This window comes from Protopterus annectens, chromosome 2.part0, assembly GCF_019279795.1.
Source record: "Protopterus annectens isolate FY-2018-M chromosome 2.part0, PAN1.0, whole genome shotgun sequence".
In the NCBI taxonomy this organism is placed as follows: Eukaryota; Metazoa; Chordata; order Ceratodontiformes; family Protopteridae; genus Protopterus; species Protopterus annectens.
The window spans coordinates 395,324,286-395,344,781 of NC_056728.1; the positions used below are offsets into that span (position 1 = coordinate 395,324,286).

The 20,496-nt window shown below is 37.5% G+C and overlaps 1 protein-coding gene across 2 annotated transcripts in view; it reads right to left on the minus strand.

Annotated features, from left to right (window-relative positions):
* Nucleotides 1–20,496, minus strand: part of LOC122793102 (annexin A1-like) — a 280,484-nt gene that overhangs the window by 24,699 nt on the left and 235,289 nt on the right. For both annotated transcript variants that reach the window (XM_044060833.1, XM_044060834.1), the window contains exon 11: nucleotides 13,569–13,627. In XM_044060833.1, the coding sequence (XP_043916768.1) occupies nucleotides 13,569–13,627 (59 nt within the window). The remainder of the gene's footprint in view (nucleotides 1–13,568; nucleotides 13,628–20,496) is intronic.

Consider the following 20,496-nt stretch of genomic DNA (forward strand, 5'->3'; position numbering starts at 1 on the left):
TGAAATCTGTGGATCTGGCAAGACAGCAAAGAAATGGAAGAACTGTGGAAAACAATAACAGATGCAATTTATGAAGGGTACAAAAGAGTTAAAAGGGGGTGGGGTACTAAGAGGGTGATAGCCATAAAGTGAAAAAAATATACCAGGAAAGCATCACAGAACAAGGTTTCTGTGGCCTTTGTATGTTTTCTAGTAGTCCTATTTAACAGTCATAAGTGAATGGAAACAATAGTATTCCAAGAAACTAGAGAATAGTGAGTGACTTCATTGCTGAACAAAATGATGGAAGTGGTAAAGAATTCAGGGCTTAAAAGATCTGAAGACAAAAAAAGGGTTTATGTCTGAATTTTTACAGTGGTTTACTGCAAGTTTTATTGTCAAATTAATGTAGATTGTAATTGGAAATTATTATAACTGAAGGGACTTTAGGACTGGAGGGTATTTTGTTTTACTAAATGTGTTAATTGAAATGTATATTTAAGAAATTGTTTTTAACTTGTTTGCTAACTCTTTAAAGGCCAGTGGGCTGAGGTGCTAGAGAATTTTAAATTTTTATTTTAATAAACCTTTCAGATTTACTGGCTTTATAGTCATTATACACTTGCATTTTTGGTGGTTTCAGTTTGTCAAATTACCCTGGTCCCCGCATGATTGGGACCCATAGAAAATGAGGAGAGGTAGGACTGTAGGTGAGGTTTATCTGGATTTCAGAAAAAACAATCACAGAAAGGAAAGAAAAAGGAGTGGGAAAACTGTGCATACTGGATACATTAAATACATTTGTGTAAGTAAACTTACTGTAACAGTAGATGTCCAAATGATCACTGCTGCAGTATCCTTAGCTACATTAGCAACTAGCTATACAAGTTGTATCCTGTGCAGGATACAACAGTCAGCCAGCTTACAAAGCTTTCATGGTACCTTCCATGTACCCAAACTGTTAGTCAGCTCAAGTTGAACTCACTAAACGTTGTGTTTGGGCCCCAAGCCCTTCAGTTTTCATTCCAATAGAGAGGGGAAGGCTAAAGCCCTGACAGTACAAATGGAACAATGATACAAATAGGAGTATAAGAACTAAAAGCTCACACCTTGCAGTAAAAGCATACAAAACATGCAGGAATCAACTACAACAGAGGTGATCATTTGAACATCTACTATTATGTTAAGTTTACTAACATGCTTTACAATTCCCTCCATTTGATCATTGTTGCAGTAGTCTTAGCTATATGAGTAGATTACCATAGCTTAAACTAACTGGAATGAAGAAGGTTGAGGGTACAGGAGCCCCTGGTGAATGGTCCTATCAAAACCTGTCCTACACCTGGAGAAGGAATCTTGTTTATAGTGTTTTGCACAGATGACCAGGTTTCTGCTTTTAGAATACTTCTAGCAACTGACCCTTTCCAAAAAGCCATAAATGAAGCCAAGGCCCTTGTACAATGAACTTTGACCCTGCCTGAAATTGTTTTGTTGTTATGGGTATAACAAGAAGTAACAGCATGAGACGACCATTTTGAAATAGTCTCTTTTGATACATTCTGTCCTTTTTTCTTTCCTTCACAAGAAATGAATAATTGATCGGAAGTTCTGAAAGACATTGTTCTGTCAAAATAATATGTGAATTGTCTGTGGACATCCAAAGTATGGAGTACCCTCTGTCCCTTATTTTTAGGTTCTGGAAAGGAACACAGAGATGGATAGCTTTGCTTAAGTTAAACTTGGCATAAACTAAGGATTAGTTCTTAACAAAAATAAGATATGGTTGACTCACCATGAGACCTTGCAAATCAAATACTATTCTTGCAGGGGTCAGAGTAATTAGTAAGACTGTTTTCCATGTTAGGAACCTCAAGTCAGCCTGATGAGCTGGTTCAAATGGAGCAAGTGTTAGCTTCTCTAACACAAAATTAAGATATAAGAAGACGCCAGCTCTAATTTAATAGGCTTCTTATGCAACACCACTTTTAAAAGCATTTCAAACAGTTGTTAATCAGATGAGACACAGAAGACACCAAATTGCACAAAGCAAATTTCTCCTCATTAAACAACGCAGATGATAAAATATTCTTCATATTTTCACAAGAGGCAAATATGATGAATTGAAATTGATAGTTGAGGATTCTAAAAACAAGTGTTAGAAGGGAATACACATTACACATTGCTTTCCAAGAATATGAATAGAAATTTAAGAGTTAAAAAAGTCTTTCCATTAACATTCTTCAGAAATAATCTTATGTCATCACACTTATGGGCCTGCAACCTATTATTTTTGTCTGTGTTTTTGTCCCTGCCCCATGTGATCATTTAGCACCTGTCCGATAGAGGTCCCTTGTTCCTTACTGCTTCCTAACATCCATGAGTTTGGGTGAATGAAGACAGACATCTTCTATGATCCTAACATCCTCCCCCTGTTGTCCAGCAGAGATAGTGCAATGCCTGCTATTCTAACTTGAATGGAGACACAAGCTTCATAACACCCAAACTGCTCAGCTACAGTCCAATGCACAACCTGGCTGGGCAAAAGTCCTGTACCCTATAAATGCAAAAAAAAGACTTTTATTTAGGCATCAAACAGAAGACTCATTTTGCCTTTCACATGTGCTTTTTCAGTATAATAAACCCTTCACTGTTGTTCAGGTCACGTGAAAAATAACACAATCTGAATAGTAACATTTTACTAACAGAGATACCCCTTCAAATAAAGTGATCAATGCTTCTGGCTAGTTCATCTAACAAATTGTCATTCTCTCACATCTGTTGCATGTACTCATTCCACATTTTATATATATATATATATATATATATATATATATATATATATATATATATGTGTGTGTGTGTGTGTGTGTGTGTGTGTGTGTGTCTGTGTGTGTGTGTGTCAGACACAATTTACTAATGCAGTGAAATGTTCATTATTAAAATGTCTTATCAAATGTTGTCTTTTATCAAACTATATAGCAGCCATTAACTGTTCACTATCAAATAAAGTAAAATCACAGGTGTGATACCACACTCTATTACAACTACATTGCATTCAGATATTCTGTTCTGTAACATCAGATCACATATTTGAATAACTTACACATGCATCATTTCTTTACTAAGTGCAAGTAGAAGTGATTTTACTAATTAAATACATCTAACTGGAAACAAAATTATCACGTTTCCATCATTCTGAAATATCTTCATATAAATGGACATCAAAGCACATCAGATCAGTTAAATCATCATGATAAGGAGATAAAAATAAGCACTTAAAGGGTTTCAGCTTTCGGTCTGAAAGCTTTAGAAGTAGAAATATCATTGTTCAGATCAGACAATATCTGCATTTAATCTTAGGTTCATAGATTAGTACTAGGCTAACTGTCCTTGTGGACCATTTTCAGCCTAGCCAATTACCCCATGTGAGAATCAAACTCTGCACCTTATGTTTGTAAGGTAAACACCTTAACCATTATGCCAACCCCCCCCCCCAATAATCAGCCTTTGCAAGTCTCAAACCCATGACCCTGTACACCATAGCCACAGTAAATTACCACTAAGCCATTTCAGTTGTTATCTGAAAAATGTGTTCCTCAAATTACCACCCTGATGTCTTTCACCGCTTTCTCCAAAATGGAAAAGTTGAATTTCTTGAAACCTATACAGTTTGAACAGTATTTATATAGAGAACTGTTTGAGTCACATTTCTTAATATTCAATATACGTTCATAATTTATGCAACTGGTTTCCCTTGAGTTTTACCCACACAAAACATTGCATTTGTAACAGTATGCGACATACATTACCAAAGACAGTGAACAACTAAATCATCCATAGAAAGTACCTGTTCCATTTAGACATTCTTCTACTTAAATTCCTCTCATTGGTGTTTACCTCTAGCACATTTTTAATACTACTGCAATATTTAAAAGGAAATAATGGATTTTTCTCCACACCATTCAATAATGCTTCAGTGTTATGGTTCCTTCTTAAAAAATCATGACCTTGACAGTATCAACCGAATGATGGAATGATGTAGAATTCTGCTATAGGATCACAGGATCATTGGAAGTTACTAGGCTATTGGCCCCAAGGCGCTTATAAGCCTATCCAAGAATTTAGCCCATTTTCTGACAAGTCAGCACCCAATGCTCCTGTCTGGCAGGGATACAGGTGGAATCCCAGGGGTGTATTTTCTGTTCCCCATCCAGTTATCCAGGTTGCGCTTAAAAAGAGTTAATGAGGTACTCTGCTTGATGTGGAGTGGGAGTTTGTTCCACAGATGGGGGAGTTCCTGGGATACAAATCTGTCCTGCCAGCAAGTCCTATTGATGTCACAGACCAGGTTGAGGTCATGTATGTGAGTTACTTGAGTGAAGCTTGACTTGTGGATATGCAGCAGTCCCATCAAGGTGGGGTCTGAGATTGCTTTGTATTTCAGACAGAGGACACCTCTGAGGAGTCTGTATGAAACTGAGTAGAGGGATAGGCTTTTAACCTATCAGTGTAGGGTAGATGTTTAAGGCCCTGGATTCTTCTGGTGAGGAACCTCTATGGTCTCTCCAGCTGCTGCATGTGTTTTGCGAGGTGCATGCCAAATGGTGTGTTGTACTCAATAATTGGCCTTATAAGGGAAGAATACAGGGATGTTATGACCTTCTCGACCCTGGATGAGATACCCTTACTTAAGAGGTGCACCATGTAGAAAGCTTTCTGTACAATGGAAGCAATATTCTGGTCAAAAGTCAGGTTGCTATCAACTTGGGTGCCTAAATCCCTCACAACTCATTGCATGCTTAGGACATTGTTATTAATGTGATAATATATGGGGACATCACTCTCCTCAAAGGGGATGATGATGCATTTTTTGGCATTCAGCTTGAGGCCATGTGTCTGGCACCAGTCATTTGTTTTGGTGAGACCCTCTTGGAGGACATCCACATCACTTGGGGAATTGATGGCTGTGCCTAGCTTGCAGTCATCTGCAAATCCGGTCAGCCATAGCCCACTGGTTTTGGCCTGCACCTCAGAGAAGTATATCCCAAATAACAGAGGTCCCATGACCGATCCCTAGGATACGCCACTCATTATGGGTCTGCTGCTTGAGGTGGCTTCCCCTATTTTGATTAGGTGGGCTCTGTCAGCGAGCCAGTTTGCTACCCATCTGATAACATATGGATTGATGCCTAGTTGAGAGAGTTTGTCTACTATGCCCGAGTGGGGAATAGTGTCAAAGGCCTTAGTCAAGTGAAGGTAAGTGGTGTGCACCTTCTTCCTCTTGTCCATGGCTTTGGTGACTTGAAAGTCGACTAGATTTACCAGACATGACCTCCCCTTGACAAAGCCAAACTGTGTGAGGTTGAGTATTTGGAGTTTGCCAATGCCCCCATTAATAAGGTTCATGATAATCCTTTCCATGGCCTTGCAGACCAGCCTAGTTAGGCTGATGGGTCTATAATTTCCCATATCGGCAGATGCTCCACCTTTGTGTAAAGGGATGACAGAGGCTGTCCTCCACTCAGCTGGGACAAAGCTGATACGCAGGCTTTCGTTGAAAAGGGTGCCTAATGGTGCTGCAAGTTCATGTCTGAGTTCATGTCAGATGTAGCCTGGGATGTTATTGTGTCCCATGGAGGCTGTATTTTTTGCCTTTGAGAGGGCAGTGATGACCTGTTCCTTAGAGATAAGAGGAGGGAGGCAGGTAGTAGGAATGTCCTGATTTACTGATGGGGGGACAGAGGGGTGAAGTTTTCACTGAATCTGTCAACCAGCAGGTTGGCTATATCTACAGCATTTGTGTATGTGGTGTCCTTGACCACCAGTTCTGAACAGATCTGGGTGATTCCTTTGAGACTGCAGTCATATGAAGGTGGTCATATGATTGTCTCTAGCAGATGTGGCCAATTTGGACTCGAAGGTGGCTTTAGAGGGTTTCACCAGTGCTCCTATTTTCTTGTTCAGGCTAAGGAGAGATTGCTTCCAATTGGACACCTGCTCATTATTGGTCCTGGACAGCAATTTTTAACTTTGGTTATATTGTTTATTTATCGCAGATGTCCACCAGACAGGTTTACTCTCCCTTGCGGAGGATGATTTTGTCCTGTCAGGTATTCCTGATTCAATGCATCTGTATAAATGCTTGTATAGTACTTTGGTGTAGATTTGGACATTAGTGCCAGTTCCAGCAGAGGGGGAGGGGGCTGTGAAGCTGTTTATACCATCCCTCAGTAGATTGTAGTCAGCTTTGGAGAGTTTTTTTTTTTGTTTGACCCTAGCTAGAGAGGGGCTTAGGGGAGATGTTGACTTCGAAAGTGACCACTTTATAATCGGATCTTACCAGGGAGGATAATATTGCAGGGGTGCTGCAGTGGTTATTCATTTTGGTTAATACAAAATCCAAGATATTATCACCTCTTGTGTGGGTATCAGCTAGCTGTTACAAGACATTTTCATTGATAAAATCGAGCAGTCTCTGGGCATTTGCATTCTGGCATGAATAGTTTTTCCAATCTATGGTTGGGTAGTTAAAGATACCAAGGATCAGAGTAAGGGTTGGATCCCCTGGGAATGACACCAGAATGACACCAGAAACTAAGCCAATTGTTAAAGTCAATAATTTTCTGTTTGTACTGAGGTATCATTCTGGGTGATAGTAGAATGCTGCTTAAGGCTAGAGACATACCTGCCTGGGGCACATATTCACCAAGCTCAATCATGTCTCTCTTCATATAGTCCAGGGAGGTACATCTCAAGTTGTTCAAACCAAAATGGACTATGACAGAGTCATAACAGTGCCTGTTGATGAGAAACTTGACTGAGTGTGTGATATGGTGGATTCTGGTACCTGACAGATAACTAACAGTGACTTTCTCCTTATCCAGCCTGATGAGAGGCACATGTATGTGTCTCATAAAGGAGTCTCCTATGACTAATATGTTGGGTTTATGGTTAGGCCTTTGTGTTTGCTAGACACAGGTGTGTGGGCTATGTATGGTATCTAGTGTAGAGGGTTGTGGCGTTCACATGTGTTTTTGCCTCTGAGGTCTCCTTTATTTGGGTATGTTTTTGTTGAGAACCTCCACATATGTGGGTGTGTGTTGTGTAGTTGAAGCTGGGCCGATATGCTAATATGGTTATGTTGTAGTGGGAAAAGAAATTTTTTACCCACTGCAAGTTGTATGTCCGGTTTCTGGATGACATCTTTATTTTTTGGGATGGACCTGAAAATATGATTTTAGATTTTTTGTCTTATATTAATGGTTCAACATCCTTTTTAAAATTTTCCCACACAGTAGGATTGGAAGAGATGTCTTATCTGGATATTAGACTAATAAAAGATATCCCGTCTCAAAGGTTTACATCAGAGATATTCCAAAAGGAAACATACTCCAACAGTTTTTTGCACTTTGGTAGCTCTCATCCTTATAAGCAGAAAAGAGCGGTAGTGAAGGGACAGTTCGTCAAGGCTGCATGGATGAATGTGAATTATTAAAGGATATGTTTTAAAAAGAGACAATCCAGTTGGCTTGGTTAATGAGGTAATGTTGGAGGTGGTTAATAAAAGAGAAAGGGGTTTCTTTATGGCCATCTTATCCTGTATCTGTGGTGGTCCAAAATGTGTGGAAGTGATTAGTGAAACTGGCTGCCCATTGAATGATGTAAATATTATATCCAATACAATTTTTGAAGAACAGAATAATGCTAATTTGAAAAATACTAATTTTCAGTCAGCCTTTACTACAACCTATAATTCAGCCAGTAAACAAATTGCGGATATTTTATTTAAAAATTGGGTCATCATGTCCTCCTGTAATATTAGGCAATGTGTGGGGGAGAAACCCATCATTGTTTATAGGAAGGGACAATGTCTTAAAAATATTTTTGAAGGTCGGGATTGTAGGCATGTGAAGGGCTTCATGAAAAAGTTTGACCTTTGTAAATATTGTGACTATATAATGTAAGGATCATCGTTTAATATAAATGGGGTGAAGGTACGTCTTAATAGAATATGTTCTTGTTAAACAGACAAAGTGGTTTATTGTGTTCTCTATGTAAATTGTCCCTGTTTTTATATAGGGAAAACAGAGGGAAAGTTAAAAAATTGTATTTATGAACATTTGAGGGACATTAGATTAAAGAAGGATACTAATGCCCTGGCGAAACTATTTAATAAAGTACCGGGCCATTTCTTTTAAGTTTACTGTGATTGAACCCTTCCAAGTGGACCCAAGGGGTGGTACATGGCCACTATAACTTGAAAGACAGGAAGCCCTGTGACAATTAAGATCTAATGCAACCCAATGGCCAGGTATAAATTAATCTTTTTCAGTTACTTGTTTTTTGAAGCTTAAGGCATTAGATAGATAATAGTGTATAGGTATTAGATGTGGTTACAATGCTGTAAGTGAACACCTAGGTATGTTTAGTATATAACCTTGTAGAATTATATGTGTGTATGTAGGTATATATATTATGTAGTAAGAAAACAGTACCAAGGTAAGGCTCCAGGCTCTCTTAGTAACTTTATTGTAAAAACACAAGCGCTTTCACCATCAAGGCTTCTTCAGGTGTATGAAACAAAATACAAACACACCTATCTTTATACTAACAATCATTGAATCACATGTTCTAGTAGTAATCACCATAAAGAAACAATGGCAAAAGCCATAGCATGAGCACAGACTATATAAAAGCAATATAGAAAACTAATACTGTATAAAAGATATATAAAAATGTACATGAAAAATATATATACACATATATCTTCCACCGGGTCAGCCCTTATATATACACATATATAACTATCTAAAACTATCTAAAATATTCTACACAACTAAAGAGTACATAACTAAATATACCATAATGGAAACACACAATATTACCTTCAAAGTGGTCTATTCTTTAAAACAGGTTTCAATGGTATACAATCATTTAAACCATGACCAATATTTGCTCTGAATTTCCGAATCCATTTGGTTTCTAAATTCTCAGTATGGATTCTGATATCCCCTCCCCTTGAATATTCATTGCATTTACCTAGTAGTCTAAATAAAAATGTATGTTGTACATTGGTCTCTTTGGTATGCTTTGCTAGGGCATTAAACATGCTGCCCTTTTTTATATGGTAAATGTGTTCCCTGATCCTATCTCTTAGATATCTATCAGTTTTGCCAACATAAAATTTGTGGCAGATCTGGCAGGTTGCCAGGTAAACCACATGAGATGAGTTACAGTTGGCACTGGTTTTTAAAGTGTAAACTTCTCCAGTATCTGGATGTTGAAAGACTATCTTTGGATCAATGAACCTGCAGAACTGACATTTGGCGCAAGGTATAGTTCCACTGTTATCTCCAGTTACAGTCATGATTTGATCTCTGGGGTAGCAGAGTTGCCTCCTTAAAAGATTTCTTATTTTTGAACATAAACTGTGAACGTCTTCCTATCAAACTGCAAATATGTTGGGAAGCTTAGACAGAGTAGAGCTAAACCTTATTTTTCTGAACAAATTGTGGATGATACACCGAATACAAAGATCACATCAAAATTAAAGATGTGCATTAGTTACTCAAGAAATATAAGACAATATACCAACATTATAAATAGTCATTGGAATATTCTAACTTCAGATGAACATCTGATGATCTGTCAGTTCTGCAGGTTCATTCATCCAAAGATAGTACTTTAGATACTAGATGCTTTAAAGTATCTAGATAGAGAGATACTTTGAAAACCAGTGCCAACTGTAACTCATCTCATGTTATACATTCCATCCATAAGTCAATTTGAAAAATTATGAGTAACGTTTATTTTCAACAACAAATAAAAGGTGCAGGACACTGCTTAGGCTTGTTTCACTGAATTAAATCAGAAAGCACAACTCTACAAATCTGGAGAGTTCTCTGACTCATTACTAAGTGATAGACAAGTCTGTGGCATAAAGAAATGATTATTTAAGCAGCAGACAATTCCAACAATGTGTCTTACCAATGGGAAAAAATATAGCAGTATACTGTATGAAAGAGTTGTCTGTTGTTCAACTGATAAGCATTACAAAAGAGGAAAAAACATATATGGAACTGAGACTACGTGTGTAAATAAAGTAAAATGGCATTCAGAATCTAAAATAAAAATGATAAACTAGAAAACATGCATAGAACACCATAAACAGGAGCCAGGATACAGCAAAACGATTTATTGTCTTCTGGTACCTCGGCTAGAGAAAGCCTTCACAGGAATAATAAAAGACAAACTGCTGACGTGACATTTTATGCTTTGCCAAAAATACATCATAATTATAGTGACCCTCCTGGTCGCCCTATAGTCTCTAGTTGTGGCTGTTTTCTTGAGAATGTGGGAATTCTACTGGATAGTTTACTGAAAAAAGAACTGAAGAATGTTATCTCTCATATTAGGAATACTAATGATTTCTGTGCCTTGGTTAAAATATACACTGGGATAAAGAATTCTATTGGGCTACTGTAGACGTCAAGGCCTTATATACAAGTATTTCAACTAAATTTGGCCTTGAGCCTATTAGCAACATTTTGGGTGAAGGCCCTCGTACTTCCTTCATTATATTGTTGCTTGAATTTGCACTTACACATAATTATTTTTTATGTGAGGAGAACATTTTTTTACAAAAAGAAGGCACAGCAATGGGGGCTAATTTTGCCCCCACATATGCAATTTTATTTATGTCTTTCTTTGAGACTAGTTTTCTCTATACCTTAGAGTTCTTTTATAAATCTGTGGTTTTATACCATAGGTACATTGATGATCTGATATTCATTTGTAAAGGTAACATTTCGGAATTCAGTGGATTTATTGACAGACTTCATTCCAATAAATTTGGTTTGAATTTACCTATAAAGTTGATTTATATAGCATACAATTCCTTGATATTTTGTTATATGTGGATATACATAATAACATTCAGTTTAGACCTTATAGAAAGGAGACAGCAACAAATAATTTTTTACATGCTTCTAGTGCACATCCAACACATTTAATTGAGGCTCTTCCATTTGGTGAATTCAAACGTACGTTTGAACATACGTCTGAAAAAGGTTTATTGAGAGCAGAATTTAATGATGTAAAAAATCGACTTTTAAGTAGGGGTTACTCTAAAAATAGTGTTATAAATAGTGAACATAAGATTCTTGGCAATAAGAGTTTGAGAGACAACTTGGCACAAAGTTTTAATGAACATAAGAAATTTAACAACGTAAATAATGGTAAAATATTTTTTGTGGCTAAATACTCCCCATTTTCTAGTAGACTTAAAAGTATTGTAGACTTTTTGTGGCCTATTGTTTGTGATAGTGATGAAATAGGACATCTCTTTGCCAAAAAGGTTATTTTTTCTTATGGTAGATATTCTAATTTAAAAGAACTTTTGAGTTTAAAATATAATGTGAAACATTTGAATGAAGGTAATGGTATGTTTGAGTGTGGCAGATGTAAAATTTGCCCTAGGGTTAAAAATCTCTCAGGAAATGTTATCAATGGCATTAAATTTAATGCCACAGATAGATTTGACTGTAAATCTTGTGGAGTTGTTTATATAGTGGGTTGTGGATGTGTTCCACCAAAATACTATATTGGTCAAACTAAACGACAGGTAAAAATACATATTATGGAGCACATTGGTGATGTTAGGAATTTTAGGACAGAAAGTCCTATATCGGAACATTTTAATAGAGTTCATAATGGTGTTTTGGACTCTTTGTTTTTTTGTGTTCTTGCCAAACCAAGTGTTATAAGTTCTGGTAACTATTCACAAAAACTATTAAATTTAGAAAGTAGATTTATTCTTAATTTTGGTACTCTTATGCCCAAGGGATTGAACTTAGAAATGAATATTACTTTATAAATTATTTTATAAGGTATTTAATTTATTTTTTGTACCTATAACTTCAGTAGTTTATTCTGTATTTTGTGAATGAGAAATATTTAAGAAACTGGATCAAATTGTCTTTGCACTAAATTTTCATATTTAATTGCACAATTATTCAATTTAGTAAGTGTATAAAAAGATGCAGCAGTTTGTCTTTTATTATTCCTGTGAAGACTTTCTATAGCCGAGGTACCAGAAGACAATAAATCGTTTTGCTGTATCCTGGCTCCTGTTTATGGTGTTCTATACTCTACATTTCGTGTTTTTTCATATACTAGAAAACACGCACTCAGAAAGGTCAAACAAGATGGAGCCTGGTAATGAATGAGCAGGCGGGAGCTACAGCCAGAATAAAGACTGTTATGATAAGCCAGACTCTGGTTAAAAATAGGTAAAAACAAAGCAAAAGAATATCAGTGTTGTAGAAAGTAATGAGCAGTTAAAGCCAAACATGTTTTTGATTACAAGTGATGTAGTCTGTGACTAGAATAAGACTAACAGCAAATAAAGTATGTTTAAACATTGCAAGAGTTACAATAGGTTGAATCACAGGCAAGCATTGTGGTCAGAAAAGTTATGAATTAGTGGCAAAACACTTATGTTTAAATTGAACTGAAGATGCTGAAAGTGTTGAGATATAAAATGATATGATAAAACTGTAAACTGGGTAAAACCTGTTTTCATGCTATTGCCTTACTAGATATGGTGACTTTGGGCATGATTAAAATAGTTCATGCTGTACAAGTGAAAATGGATGCATGCACAATTGTATTGTGCTACCAAAGTTAACACTGCTGTAGTGCTATTGTATGTAAAACATAAAACTTGAATAAATAGTATATATTCAGATATTTTATATCAAACAACTTTCTGTATAAAATCAAATGTGTCTATAATCAGCACTTTATTGCCTGTGCATAGATATTAATAATGAAATGTTGAGTCTGTAGCATACAGTGATGTTCTAAAATGCTGTGCAGAGATGCTTACATGTAGACTATCATACTAAATTGTTGACAGAAGCAATTCCAGTGATTTATGTTCCATGAAGAGTGTTTCTTGCATGTAGAACTGAAAATGAATGGGAGAAAGTATATGGCAAAAACAGGACTACTGACTCTACTGAAGTTACAATTTGTATTGATCCATGTGACATCAATAAATGGATCAAGGGGGAATATTACCCTTTGTATACTGGTTTGGGTTATCTTCAAGGAAAGTATCATATTAGGGTTTCACTGGAGGATGTATAGTGTGTTTGTGTGCTTGTGTGTGTTGACATTGACCATAACCTGCATGCTTGCACTCTGAAACAACAACCACTTCTGACCTCCCTATTTCATTTCAGTGTCATAACGTTATTAGCAGGAGCCAACATAGCAACATTAAAAGGGTAACATTCCTGATATTCTGACCTGCTGTTTGAGACAAGAGTTAGCCTTTCTTCCTCCATGTATGAGCAGACATAACCTGCATTCATTACTGTTTGTTTGGTACTAGAAGGAAGGAGTGATGAATGCATCCCCCACTTGTGCTGCTAAGCTGTTATAATGCTAAGTGTAGTATATCTTGGCTGTAGTATGTCTTCACAGAGCAAACAATAAGAGGAACATAAATAAAATAATTATTAAAATCAATTTAGAAAAATGGGTTTTGTTGTCTGTACGTTTTAGAATACAGAAAAACCTACCTTCATAGCTAAGTAGAACTTCTCAGCAAAGTAATCGGCCTTACCCATTGCAACCTTCACTAGAAAGCAATGAAGAGACGGTAAACATTAATTAGCAAGCACAATATCTGCAATAACGTATGCAAAATATCAAAATACAAACATATCTGGTACGTTCCAGTTAAATATTCAAAATCTGTAGGACTAATGGAACTGTTTATATTTATCATATATATATATATATATATATATATATATATATATATATATATATATAGAGAGAGAGAGAGAGTGTGTGTGTGTGTGTGTGTGTGTGTGTGTGTGTGTGTGTGTGTGTGTGTGTGTGTGTGTGTGTGTGTGTGTGTGTGTGTGTGTGTGTGTGTGCGTGCGTGTGTGTGTGTGTGTGTGTGTGCGTGTGTGTGCGTGTGTGTGTGTGTGTGTGTGTGTGTGTGTGTGTGTGTGTGTGTGTGTGTGTGCGTGTGTGTGTGTGTGTGTGTGTATGAAACACTGAATGGTGAAATGCTTGCGCCATTACATTTTTATTTCCAGTAAAGTAATACGGTAATGCAGGCATTTCCTTAATCCAAAATGAGACAGACAGTTTGTAGAAATGGGCAGTGCCTCACAGAACACCCTTCTTAAGGAGACTAGCACCGCATAGACTACTACAAACAGGTGTGATTCCCAAAACAGCATAGTTGTAACATAGGGCAACTTCCACTGAAGGTGTACAGCATTAAGAATAAATAAGAAAACACAAACATTTAATAATGTGTGTGATATAAGTAGGATACTGCAAGCAAAATGCAAAGAATTGTACATTTTTTGTAACAGTTTGCCCTGGAATCTGGGTGGACTGTACAAGGCAAGCAAACAATGTCTGCTATGAAGGTTAAAATTAAAATATGATGCATAGATAATTGGATATCGATGCCTGAAATAGAATATCATTTTGTGTACTATCTTTTTGTATTCATCTTCACAGTATAAAATTCTATGTACTAAGTCAAAAGCGCAGGTGACCATTGTGATCTTACATTGTCACCAAGGGACATTTATAGTCATACTGCCACAACCTTAATGTCAGCAGCAGATCTGTAGTGATTGTGCCATAGAGATCAATTCTCTACATATAAAGTCATCTTTGTTGTAGTCTTCCAGTTTCTCCTGCCTTTAGTCCTCAGCCAGTCATAAATAAAGAAATGCATTTTAATGTGTGCATATGCAGCTGTCTTATACCATGACAACCATTTACCTCATAGTGGGTTCAATTCCAGATTAAACACTCACCACCTCAATGACATACATGCTGCTCTACCAGACAGTGGTAGTTCATGATACATATGCAGCATAATGTAAGAAGCTGCACGCAGACAAATCAATGGATCACTTTCTTCTCATTAATGATATGCCATATAGCACTTCTTTGAAGGAACAGACAGGTAAAGAACACTTGTAACTGTCTATTGGGAAGGTTATGTTACTAGATTTTCAAGAGAATTATTCTATAGTTCTTTGTCTGAGTAGATGGTAATGGAGTTCTTAGTAAACCTCCAGGGAGACAACAGTCTTTGTTTATGCAAAAAAATAAGATAAGCCAGCCATTCTCACCAGTTAATGTGCTTTCAGTGGCAGAGACTAGGGGAATGAAAAAATATATATCATTTTAATGGATCAACATAGTTATTTGGGGGTCAACATACAATATATTTGAAGTCCAACTCTTTGCCTTAGTAAATATGGCACATAATAACTTCAGGGTAACTTGCATAGACATTTGTCAATCTTTGCTAAACTGAATCCAAATCAAAATTGCTTGCTTAAAAAAGTAAAAAAAAAAAAAAAAACAGAGATAAATCAATAAAACACAAGCTATCTTTTTAAGTATTAAAAAAGGAAAATGTGCCTAAAACTTATTCTAATATCACTGGTGACTGGTATCTACAAAGCAAAGGGGGATGCATTAAGCAACTGAATGGAATGGGCTAACTGGAATAAGGTGGGACTCTATTACAACAGTTCTATGATGTTTACATGTGATTAAACAACAAATGCAGTCATTCATTTTCATTCACAGACTGCCTCAGTAAGTATCCACTCATTATATCCACTTTACTGATCATATACAACATTGAGGTTATATGGATCAATACAAATTGCAATTGTCTGATTGCAATTAGGGCTATTTGTAGGTGAAATGTAGCCTTAGAGAAAGGACTCTGAAGACCCTCTACTACACATTAGTCTTCCTTGTATTTTCCCAGTCACCTTACTCTGTTTTCCATTCATCCTGGCCCTGAAAATCCATATAGATTATTTCATTCTTACTTTTCCACAAATTGTTTTACTTTTTATCTTCTGACCATGCTTTTAAAATACACTAAATCAATAACTACTGCAATAAGTCTGGAATGTGTTTCAGTTCAGGGTGTCCGAAGGCTATTAGGCCCTCAGAAGTCATAGGGTTCTAAATGCTGTGATGGGCATCTTACAACTTTTTGAGTTAATGATGGCCTGACCAAGAAAACTTCACAAGTAAGGAAAGAAATGCAATCTTATTGTTTTATACCAAGGAAATATAAGTTGTGTCTAAAATATAATATTCAAAGCTAACAAAGCTGTAGTTCCCCACAAAACTGAGAAGACAAATGCAAGGATATGCAATCCTTTCTAGAACTAGTTCCTGTCTTCTTGCTCCTTCAAAGAGATGGTTACCTTCTGTGTACCCCACTTGTGTTAGACTAGGAGAAAAAATAAAAGTAGAAATGGAAAAAAAGCATATATTATACTGGAAAATATTAGGGTACAACCTAACACCCTAATAATGGGTGATTTCAACTACCCCACCATTAACTGGGAAAACTACTCATGTACCAACTCTTTTTCTCAATGTTTTCAGGAATTCATAAATTCCAGTGCCTTGGATCAACTTATCCACACCCCCACCAGGGGCAGCAATATCTTAGACCTGGTCATTACCAACATGGGAAACTAGTGTTCCACACCAGAGGTCAGTTCCTCGTTGGTCAGATCCGACCACAAGCTAATCACTCTAGGCATCCACATCCCACCCCTACCCCATATTAGGGAAACTACCATAAAACATTTCTCCATAGCTAACTTCACGCTTCTTAAGACAGAAGTGGCAAACTTCATGACATCCATGCAGACGGACAATAGAGGTATGACTGCTGAATCCTACACAAATGCACTTTATAAGCACTTACATGAGTGCATGGATCATGCTATCCCTAACAGAACCAAGATGATTTCCTCCAAAAAAGGAAGGCAATATGGTGGTGCCACGCCATAAACAAACTCTATAAAAGAAGAAAGAAACTGTTGCACAAAATAAATCCCATGATTGCAGGAACTCCCTGGTCAGTCTCAGTAAGAAGCAGAGATCCCTCATAAAATCCTCCAAAGCTAGTTATGAAAACAAAATTGCCACTGATTCTAAAGACAACCACAAAAAATTCTACAGCTATGTCAAGAATCTCAATGGCAACACTCAGATCTGCTCTGAGTTACAGCACAATGACACTAAATATACAGAACCAACTGATATTGCCAACCTCCTGGCAGATAGGTTCAGTGCTAACTTTACCCCCCTCTCACCCCTAAAGGGCCCATCTCTATACCAGAAGAATGCAAAGTTCCTGTAATCATGGCTGTACAGGTAAAAACCACACTCTCCAAAGCCAAGAACACAGCATCCATGGGACCTAACAACATCCCAGGCTGCGTTTCACACGAACTACAGAATGAACTGGCACCCCACCTGAGTACCATGTTCAATTATAGCCTCACCTCAGGCTTTGTGCCCACTGAATGGCACACAGTGACAGTTATCCCACTCCACAAAGAGGGAGCCACCCCAGACCCCGGGTACTACCGCCCCATTAGCCTGACAAGCCTGGTCTGCAAACCAAACTTATAAATAATGACATTGGTAATGTCCAAACTCTGGACCCCACCCAGTTTGGGTTTGTAAAAGGCATATCATGTCTCCTAAACCTGATAGACTTTTTTGAAGCGGTCAACAAAGCCATAGATAAGGGTAAGGTGGTTCACCCAGCCTATCTAGATCTTGCCAAGGCTTTCGATACCATCCCCCACTCTGAAATTAGAGATAAACTCGCTAAACTAGGTATAAATCCCTATGTCACAAGATGGGTTGCCAATTGGCTTACTGACAGAGCCCACACTGTGAAAGTAGCAGACTCTAAATCCAACTTCAGACCAGTGACAAGTGGAGTACCACAGGGTTCAGTTCTGGGTCCTCTCCTGTTTGGTATCTACTTCTCTGAAGTACAGGCTAACACAGAAGGTCTTTGGCTAACGGAGTTCACAGATGACTGCACACTAGGAGCCATAATCAAAACTCCTAACAATGTGGACATCCTACAAAAGGGCCTCACTGAGACAGATACCTGGTGTCAAAGCCATGGCCTCAAGCTCAATGCCAAAAAGTGCATTGTCATCCCTTTTGGTAAAAACTCTGTACCCATGAACTACCACATAGGCGGTAGCCTACTTAACATTGAAAGTGTGATGAGAGACCTTGGGACACAGGTGGACAGTAGTCTCTCCTTTGATAATCACATCGCCACTGTAGTCAGGAAATCCTTCTGTGTGGCACACCTCATCACAAAAGCTTTCTCATCCAGGAAAAAAAGGTGATTGTTCCCCTCTACTCATCACTCATTAGACCCATTGTAGAATACAGCACCCCTTTAGGTATGTACCTCACAATTTATTTATTTATTTATTTATTTATCTTACATTTGTTGACCGGGAATGTCTGACTGAGCCAAGGCCCTTTTTCAGCAGAGGCCCGGGGAGAAAATCTCTAGTACATACAAGTATAACATTAAGTATATTAGTATAGATTTTAGTCGAATACAGCTAAATCTTATACAGATAATTGGTTGTACATATATTAGTTAAGCAGAAAGGCATATAAAGTACAAAAATCAGGTGTTTGTTTTTATCAAATCAGACCAGTAGTTACGTGAGTATTACAGAGAGAAGTACATAGATTGAGGAAAAGTTGAGAATGGAAAGTTTTCAAGGAGGGTTTGAGCAGTGGCAGATCTATTTCTTATTGAAATATTCCTTTAGTGTTAGTTTAAACTGTTTGGGATGTGCCTGTGTTCGAATCTCGAGGGGAAGTTTCTTCCATTCAATAGAGGGGCGGTAGCTATATACGTTTTGTCCTGCTTTAGATTTGGGCTTGTAGATTTTTAGAAGGTCTTGGAAAGAGCTACGGAGGTTTCTTGTAGGATCATAGTGGGAGATGATAGAGTGTAGGGCTGGACAAGAAAGATGGCTGATATAGGATTGAGTGTATGGTTTGGAGCTGAGAGAGAAGGAGGAGTTGGGGCAGTTCGAGCCAGTTTAAGTATCTTAGTGAGAGACAGTGGTGAGATCTGTAGGGTTGCTGGGTTTCAAATCTAGTTACTTTGTGATAAGTAGTCTGAAGTCTAGCAAGGGGAGAGGAGTTAAGGTTAGTAAGAAATTGAGAGCAATATGTTAAGCAGGGAAGAAGATAGGAATGAGAGGGCTAATCTGGCTTCCTGAGTAATAAATGTGTTATTTCTATACAGTAGACCGAGCTTAAGGTGGGTTTTCCTGATACTATTATTTATGTGGAGATCAAATTTTAGTTGATCATCGATTGTAATATCAAGGAGTTTTGAGCTTGATTCGGCTACAATTGGTGTCTTATTGAGTGACTGGATAGTGAAGGAGGTCTTGATGTGGTTAGCTACTTTTGGGAGAAAGAGTGGGAGTTTTTTTTTTTTAGGGTTTAGGATGAGTTGGTTGTTGAAGAGCCATGTTTCTACAGAGTTAAAGGATGACTGGGTAGCTGTTAAGAGTTCTGAGTGAGAGTTAGTTATAGTTATAACTGTAGAGTCATCAGCGTATTGTATAATATAGGAGTGTAGGTAGGAGGTATAGAGCAAGTTTGTGAATATGTTGAAAAGTAATGGTCTTAAAATGGTCCTTGAGGGACTCCCATTTATATTTGTAGTGGAGTTGATAGAGCAGTATCCCATTTTACAGATTGAAATCTCTCTCTAAGATAACTTTCAAACCATGCCACTGTATCAAGAGAGAAATTGAAGTTGGATAGTTTGTTTAGTAGTAGAGAGTGAGAGACAGTATCGAAGGCCTTAGAGAGGTCAACAAAGAGACAGGAGATAAGTTTATGGTCATCTCTGGCCAAGAAAATAGTATTAAGAAAGGATAGGAGTGCCATATAGGTACTATGCTTTGGTCAAAAACCATGTTGAATAGGTGTAAGTAGGTTTTCCTGTGAGAGATGATCCATGACTTGAGTATGAATGAACTTTTCAAGAACTTTAGATAGAGGGGAGAGGATGGCAATAGGCCTAAAGTTGGAGATTTCAGTGGAGTTACCTCCTTTGTGGATAGGTATGGTATAGAAGTGTTTCCAGATGGAAGATACTTTAGATTCTAAGATGGAGCGGTTTATGAGGCTAGAGATAGGATAGGCAAGTGAGTGGGCAGTTGACTGGAGAAAGTAGGGTGGGATGTTATCTGCAGATACAGAGCAGGGTTTAAGTTTGGAGAGTAAGGTATGGATGTGGGTTGTGGAGATGGGCTTGAGAGAAAAGAGTTTAGAAGGAGTTGTTGTAGAAGAGAAAGCTGGATTTGTGGAGTTCTTTGTGTTGGAGCTATTTGAGTTAAAGAGATTGGATATTGATTCTACAAAGTAAGTGTTGAAGGTGTTTGCTGTGTCTACTGGTGTCTTTTCTGGGGTAGGGTTGGATGAGGTAGGGTTTCCTGGATGGAGCATTTGATTAATTGTGTGCCAGAATTTGTTTGGGTCTGATTTTAGTGTTGAAGGGGGGGGGGGGTTATAGTAGAATTCTTGTTTGAATTTGTTGATTAGTCTTTTGACCAGGTTTCTTTGTTCTTT